Raw genomic sequence first — 8206 nt, 5'->3', positions numbered from 1 at the left:
GTCCAGGCCCATCTGAAGTTTGCTAGAGAGCATTTGGATGATCCAGGAATAAGATTGGGAGAATGTCATATGGTCAGATGAAACCAAAAATAGAACTTTTTGGTTAAAAACTCAACTCGTCGTGTTTGGAGGATAAAGAATGCTGAGTTGCATCCAAAGAACACCATACCTACTGTGAAGCATGGGGGTGGAAACATCATGCTTTGGGGCTGTTTTTCTGCAAAGGGACCAGGACGACTGATCCGTGTAAAGGAAAGAATGAATGGGGCCATGTATCGTGAGATTTTGAGGAAAACCTCCTTCCATCAGCAAGGGCATTGAAGATGAAACGTGGCTGGGTCTTTCAGCATGACAATGATCCCAAACACACCGCCCGGGCAACGAAGGAGTGGCTTCGTAAGAAGCATTTCAAGATCCTGGAGTGGCCTAGCCAGTCTCCAGATCTCAACCCCATAGAAAATCTTTGGAGGGAGTTGAAAGTCCGTGTTGCCCAGCAACAGCCCCAAAACATCACTGCTCTGGAGGACATCTGCATGGAGGAATGGGCCAAAATACCAGCAACAGTGTGTGAAAACCTTGTGAAGACTTACAGAAAACGTTTGACCTCTGTCATTGCCAAGGGTATATAACCAAGGGTATATAACAAAGAATTGAGATAAACTTTTGTTATTGACCAAATACTTATTTTCCACCATAATTTGCAAATAAATTCATTAAAAATCCTACAATGTGATTTTCTGGATTTTCTTTTCTCATTTTGTCTGTCATAGTTGAAGTGTACCTATGATGAAAATTACAGGCCTCTCTCATCTTTTTAAGTGGGAGAACTTGCACAATTGGTGGCTGACTAAATACTTTTTTGCCCCACTGTACATCCGAGCGTTGGTGCAGCAGGGGGTGAGGAAGGTGAAGGAGGTAAAGAACCAGATGGTCCAGTACGTGTGGACGGAGCTGTTCCGAGACACGACCCCGCTGAGGCGCTTCTTCCCCACAGAGAAAACCATCCATGCCGTCATGGCTCAGGTCATCGCAGAGGAACACTACAGCAACATAGACCTGGTCAACCTGCTGGTGAGAAGGCTGTGCTGCACTCCATCATTCCCACCTATTCATCAGATATTTGGATTGTCTTCTGAGATAAGGCCATTGGGGCTTGTGGTGTTAGCTGTATGTTTTCAATGCAATTTATGAACAGTTTGTATGCAGTTTGTATGCACCCTCTTTGAAACACTTGTTTAAAGGGGCATTTTACTAACTATTGTTTCATTAGTCTACTTTTTGATATAGTCCCAAAACATTCTGCATGTCAACATTCATGCTTTCAGTATATATTGCTTTCAGTCTCCTGATGCCCAAAATCAAGCAAGTGAATATGTTGGGTAAGGATAAACCGACAGTTGTGCTGAGCACATGAGGCATTGATACGTTATATTCTTCTAGAATCAATGAGTAAATATCAAGAATTGAAATGACAATTGAATAGTTTCCAAAATCCCAGTCTGTAGCTTTCAGTTTGGATGATTGTGTGTCAGTGCCTGTTTCTGTGCATGATAGAAAGAGACTTGACAAGCCTTTATTATACAATTCAGGAACGCACATGCAGAGTTTTCCACGGATTCAAGAAAAATGAAAATTCATAACAGCTTTGTGGTACGTTATCCTTACATGGGAAGAGCAGAAAGCCACTGAAAATGTTGTCATCAGACCAGAGCCTGGAGTCTTTCCAGAGACTCCTTTCACCACCAACAAGGCTGTGTTTACTAATTGATCTTTTCACATCAGATCTTTTTCAGAACTGATCTGATTGGTCAAAAGACCAATTAGTGAAAAAAAGATCAGAACTGGGCTGCCTGTCTAAACGCAGCCAGAGTCACTAATTTGGATACATAGTCATTGCCTCCATTGCGATTGTATTTATATTTTAGTAATTTAGCAGACGTTCTCATCCAGAGTGACTTACATGAGCAATTAGGGTAAAGTGCCTTGCTCAAAGGGCACAGACAGATTTTTCACCTAGTCGGCTGATTCTAACCAGAAACCTTTCTATTACTGGCCCAAAGCTCTTAACCGCTAGGCTACCTTGGCTGGGCCTGGCTGCAAGTGGGTGAGCCCTCCAAGGCCCACCCAATGGCTGCACCCCTGTACAGTCATGTGAAATCCATAGATTAGGGACTAATGAATTCATTTCAATTGACCTCCTTATATGGACTGTAACTCAGTAAATTCTTTGAAGTTGCGTTCATATTGGCCTTCCGATTGGCGCAGCGGTCTAAAGTACTGCATCTCAGTGCAAGAGGCGTCACTACAGTCCCTGGTTTGATTCCAGGCTGTATCACATTCGGCTGTGATTGGGAGTCCCATAGGGTGACAATTGTAAAAATTCTGTAATGTTGCAATTATGCATTCATGGAGGAGGAAATGCAATGATTGCGCTAGTGCATATGCGTGAAAGTGGTCTGCACATTATCCCCGGAGATGCCAAACTCGGGCAAAGTGTCCCCCATATGACGTCACAGTGATGTCATAATGAGTGGAGAAAAAACACCTGCATCAGAGACAGTGCAAAGGTTTTCATACTCTGCCACATCCTGAAGAGTTACCTTGTTGTACAATGTCTACCATTTACTACTGGAATCTACATTGAATTTACAACATGTACAGTTTTTCTTATGAATACATTTCTTTGTTGTTGTCCCATAATTTTCACTTAGCAAAAATGAGTTAATGTCAACGCAAAATTGATTGTGAGGACGAACAAAGGTACTTTTTACATAGTCCTATGTGCATCCCAAATCAACCCTATAAAGTACATTATCGGCCATGGTCAAAAGTAGTACACTATGTAGGGAATAGGGTCCCGTCAGAGGACAACCACTCATGATGCATCATGTACAGTAGCTGTGAAGTGATACACATTGCTACAGTGTGGTTTTTACTATGTTTATGAGCTGACTAGTACTAAATATACTGTATTTCAAACATAGAAATGGATAAATTGGTTTATAGGCCTATGTGGCTCTGGTGTTTGCTGTCTGTCAGGGTGGGTGTGGTCTCCCATGGCACCACATTACATCACAATTGTGATGTCATAAATGATTGTATTCTGATATGATGACAGCCTAAATGGTTTGACATAGCGTTACTGTCACATTACAGCAACACTTACAAGTTCAATTCAGGGTCAAAATCATTTCTATATTTTGGATGGTTATTTTTTAAGTGATTGGTGGTAAGTAGTTGTGACCACTTGTGATTTAGTGTGAAAAGGCCTACTTTGTGACACAATTTAATTTAGATGATTTAAATAATAATATTTTGAAGCCATATTGTATCTTTTTCAGGATTACTTTAATTGAAGGAACTATGGGTGTCACGTTCCTGACCTGTTTTCTGTTGTTTTGTATGTGTTTGACGGTCAGGGCGTGAGTTTGGGTGGGTAGTCTATGTTATGTGTTTCTGTGTTGGTTTAAGGGTGACCTGATATGGCTCTCAATTAGAGGCAGGTGGTTTTCATTTCCTCTGATTGAGAGCCATATTAAGGTAGGTGTTTTCACTTTGATTGTTGTGGGTGGTTGTTTCCTGTGTCAGTGTTTGTTGCACCATACGGGACTGTATCGTGAGTTCGTTTTGTTTGTAGTCAGTACTTGTTCGTTCGTTCTTTGTTACGTGTAAGTTCGTAGTCCAGGTCTGTCTACTTCGTTTGTTGTTTTGGGTATTTGTTCAAGAGTTTTCCGTCTTCGTCTGGTTCCTTGTAATAAATAATATGTATAACTCCAACGCTGCATTTTGGTCTAATCCTTGCTACTCCTCTTCGGATGAAGAGAAAGAGGAGGCCCGTTACAATGGGAAAGTTCTCCTTCCCAAGGCTCATCATAAGAATGGTTAGAATCTCTTTTCTCTCACCACCCTCATAGTCAAAACTCCAGTGATTTAAAATCATCACTTTGACATATAGGCCTATGAGCTTTTTTAGGATTGAAAATAACAAACTTGTATCACGATAACCTCATTACTGACTGCATGTTTGTCATCATTTTCATTTCTAGCCATGGGCAAATCGGACTGCACAGGACGATTTCTGCACAGAAACTACTGAACTCCACAGGCCCAGAACACACCAGCCTCACAACTCCTCACAACTCCCCAGCCTTAATGTAAGTCCCATCTGCAGGCTAAATCTACGACCCACTAAAGTGGTCCAGACTAATCATGTATGGCCAATCAGTGTAAACTTTGTACTAACTACGGCTTGATCTAGTGTCAACATTATACCTTATTGATATTGTATATCAATGAAATACAATGGAAGGCACATAATAATCCAATGAGTATAATAAAATATACCATGTTCTATTCTCAATATCCCTACTACCCTAAAGGTGTGTAGGCAGGGCAAGGAGAACACCGATTCAATCCAGAAGAAGAGGACAAAGAAGAGGCTAAATGAGAAGGGAACCCAGGTTGAACTAGGCATGCGGGAGGATATCCATGACCTTGACCTCGCCCATTGGAGATTGGCTAGACAGACATGGAGAACTGAGCGAGGAAACATGAGGGAGATTAAGGCGCTGTATGGAGAAATATTTAGGCTGCACCAACTCTTGGAGGAGGTAACGAGCAGTTTTCTTTAATCAGACTTTCATATAAGTAGATATACTGTAGTTGATTTAGATGTTCCCAATCCTGATACACAGAAATGAGATCTAAATAGATAGAATAGTTGAATAAGAAGGCAAGTTAAAAACTGAACACTGGAAGTATTCAGAGGAAGGTCTGCATTCTGCACTGGTAGTATTCTCAGGAAGGTCTGCATTCTGCACTAGTAGTATTCTCAGGAAGGTCTGCATTCTGCACTGGTAGTATTATTAAGAAGGTCTGCATTCTGCACTGGTAGTATTCTTAAGAAGGTCTACATTCTGCACTGGTAGTATTCTCAGGAAGGTCTGCATTCTGCACTGGTAGTATTCTCAGGAAGGTCTGCATTCTGCACTGGTAGTATTCTTAAGAAGGTCTACATTCTGCACTGGTAGTATTCTGAGGAAGGCCTGCGTTCTGCACTGGTAGTATTCTTAAGAAGGTCTGCATTCTGCAATGGTAGTATTCTTAGGAAGGTCTGCATTCTTAGAATAAAGTTGAAAAAGAATGGAAGAATTTCTGAATTGGAATGATTCCAAAAGTTCATTTTCCTAATAGGCTAATATACAGTAATAAAACATGTTTTCTCTATGATATTTATTACCCATACACATGTAAATGTTTTTAGATAGTAATATCAATGACTATCAAGCTATTAAGTAATAAAAATGTGTCTGTCATCATACAGATTGGGGTGGATAAAGGGGTGATCAAGCAGCGCTCCACCTCCTCCATTCTTTGTCCCGTCTCCCCGACACTGCCAGCTTTCCACAGGTACAACCTCCACAGGTACCTCGCCAACAGCCAATCGGAGCCTGACCAGCATGCTGCCGGCACCCAGAAGGACCCATCTAAGAAACACTCAATCTTTCCCCCTCTGGACACACAGAGCTGCACCTCCCCTGATAAATGGCCTCATTCTCAGTCCAAGAAGTCACACCCACACGCTTCACACCGATTTGCTGTCCCATCCCACCCCCTGGCTTCCGGCCCTCCTGCCCGGATGAGACAGATCCATCCGCATGTCCACCCCAGATCCTCATTGACTGGCCAGGAAAAGGTCAAGGAAGAGGTCTATAGGCCAGAAATTACATCGTCTGAGGAAATGTCTGAGGAAGTTAAACGGAGAGGCGCAGAAATTGCGAATATGTATAAAGCACAGCTGAAAGAGAGGATGGCCCAAAAGAGAAAGGAAGAGATTCTGAAGAAAAGGGTAAACAACGATGACAAGAACGATGACACTGAGGCCTCCTGCTCCTCTGCAGTAGAACAATCCAATACCCCTGCCACAGCCCCCGAGCGCCCGGCCAGCCCAGACGCCACGCCAGTGGCCGCCCGAGAGGACACTCAGGGGGAAACCCAGCAGGACCTGGCAGACGTTGTGAATGTGCTCAAGAGGCAATCATCTGATCTATACCTGCCTGACGACGTTTGTGAGGAGTCACTCACATGGAAGTCCATTTACGAGGAGCTGTGCCCGCTCGCTCACAGGGTGAACACAGAAGCTGACTACATCAAGGCGCTCCGCGTCATCACTGAGAAGGCTGTGACTCCCTCGTGCTCGTCTGAGGATGATGTGTCTCAGAGTATGAGTGAGGACACAAGTCAGGAGGGGAGTAGTGAAAGTGAGGAGAGCATGAGTGGACAACAGCAGAGATGTCTACTCAGGGAACCTTATGGTGAGAGGGACAGGAAGGAGATTGATAGTGGTAAAATGGAAGGGAGATATGCAACCGCCAATGCAATGTCTGTGATGGTGAGCCGAGGGAGAGAAGAACTTAATGCCATGAGCTATGCAGACAGGATCAAATATTTCAAGGACGAGGCTAAGAGAAATGAAGAGATGATGAAGATTGAAAGGAGGAAGGAAAAAGCCAGGGACGAAGAGCTCAAAAAGTGGGAAAAGAGACAGAAGAAATTGAAGAAATTGAATGAGGAGGAAAGGAAAAGGACAGAAAATATGGAAAAAAACAAGTTAGAGGAGCAGAGGAAAAGGGAGAAGGCAGAGATGAAACTAAAGATCGAACATGAGAAAAAGAGACAAGAGCAAGAGAAAAAAAGAGAGAAAAAAGAAAGAAAGAAGCAGGAGATGCAACAGAAGGCCCGTGCAAAAGAAGAGAAAAAGAGGACAGAGGAAGAGAAAAAGATGGAGAAAAAGAGGGCAGAGATGTTGAAAAAGATTGAGAAACAGAGGATGGAGGAGGAGAGGAACAGGAAAAAGGAGAGAATGAAGGTGTTGGAGATGCAGCAAAAGGCACGAGAGAAAGAAGAGAAGAGGAGGAAAGAGGAACAGAAAAGGAGATTGAAGATACAGCAGGAACAAGAGAAGGAGGAACAGAAAAGGCAGACAAGGATATGGGACGAGGATAAGAAGAGAGCAGAGCTTCAAAGAATAAAAGATCACGAGGCCAGGTTCAAGATGGAGATGGAGAAACTGTATGAGAGAGAAGAGAGGAATGCACAGATTGAAAGAGAAAAGAGGCGTGCGCTGTGTCAGAAAAAAGGGCAGACACAGAGAGCAAAACAGGTGGTGGCATACGAGGTCACAGCGTCTACATCTGACGCCTCTGTGCGGAGAGAAGAGAGGGAGCAGCGTCCAGAGACCGCTCACACACAGTCTGCGAAGAGGAGAACAAGGAAGAAGCAGAAGAAAGCGGCGGACGAGGCATTGACAACTTTTGAGTAGATGACAAAAGAAAATACTAACAAAGAAAATGAGAAAATAAGCAAAAGGAGGAAAATATTATAAGGAAGCCAGGCATGAGGGTGAAGAGGAGGAAACATGAGAGAGGAGGAAGGGAGACCAGAGTGGTTTATCAGGAGGTCAGTAGAAGATACAGAATTCAAGTTCTGATGGACAGAATCAGGAAGGACCATGGGATAAAAGGTAAATGAGATTAGCAGTAAAGAGCTGAGTGGATCAAAAGAAAGTAATGGAAAACACAAGGGGGGAGGCAAGATAAACAGAGACCCAGAAAAAAGAGGTGAAAACATTTTATAAGAGTAAAAGAGAGGAGATTGAACTAGAATTCCGATGGACATATGGCCAAAATAACTATCTAAATAACTAAGGATGAGCAGAAAAGGAGAAGACCAAGAGCACAGGAAAAAGAGCCAACAGACATGTCAAAAAGAACTGAAGTCTGCCTCTTCTACTTCTCTTTTAAAGTTGCTTTGGTTTCCTTTTGTCCTCTTTCCAAGCCTGTTCAAGTCGGAGATAGATGAAAAGAGCAGCCAAAGAAACAGATCTGTTGAAGCATCAATAGGAAAGGATGGGAGGGTTGGAGGAGGAGCACAGCTGGATGACTACATTAGGTAAGTGTTTACTATCAACGCCTGTTCTCTGTAGACAACTGTATTAGTGTTGATAGACGTGCATTTATGCAATGTCTTTCAACTCAAACACTACAATTCCTGATCTCATGTGATTATTCACCTCATGTGATTGGGCTTTCGGATGTTTTTTTCCTGAAACAGATTGTGGCATATGAAGTCACTTTATCTGTTGAAGCATCAATAGGAAAGGATGAAAGGGAGGGAGGCAGGAAGAGGAAAACACAGAAGAGCAGAT

The 8206-nt window shown here is 42.9% G+C and overlaps 1 protein-coding gene across 1 annotated transcript; it reads left to right on the top strand.

Annotated features, from left to right (window-relative positions):
* Nucleotides 1–927: 927 nt before the first annotated feature.
* On the top strand, nucleotides 928–7826 carry LOC120039235 (golgin subfamily A member 6-like protein 6). The gene is made up of 4 exons (XM_038984717.1): nucleotides 928–1071; nucleotides 4047–4154; nucleotides 4380–4610; nucleotides 5324–7826. Exons 1-4 carry the CDS (start codon nucleotides 928–930, stop codon nucleotides 7319–7321), a joined length of 2481 nt encoding a protein of 826 aa, XP_038840645.1. The 3' UTR covers nucleotides 7322–7826.
* Nucleotides 7827–8206: the final 380 nt, after the last annotated feature.

This window comes from Salvelinus namaycush, unplaced genomic scaffold (assembly GCF_016432855.1).
Source record: "Salvelinus namaycush isolate Seneca unplaced genomic scaffold, SaNama_1.0 Scaffold2600, whole genome shotgun sequence".
Classification (NCBI taxonomy): domain Eukaryota; kingdom Metazoa; phylum Chordata; class Actinopteri; order Salmoniformes; family Salmonidae; genus Salvelinus; species Salvelinus namaycush.
The sequence above is the reverse complement of the archived record's forward strand: the minus strand, read 5'-3'. Positions and strand labels throughout refer to the sequence as shown.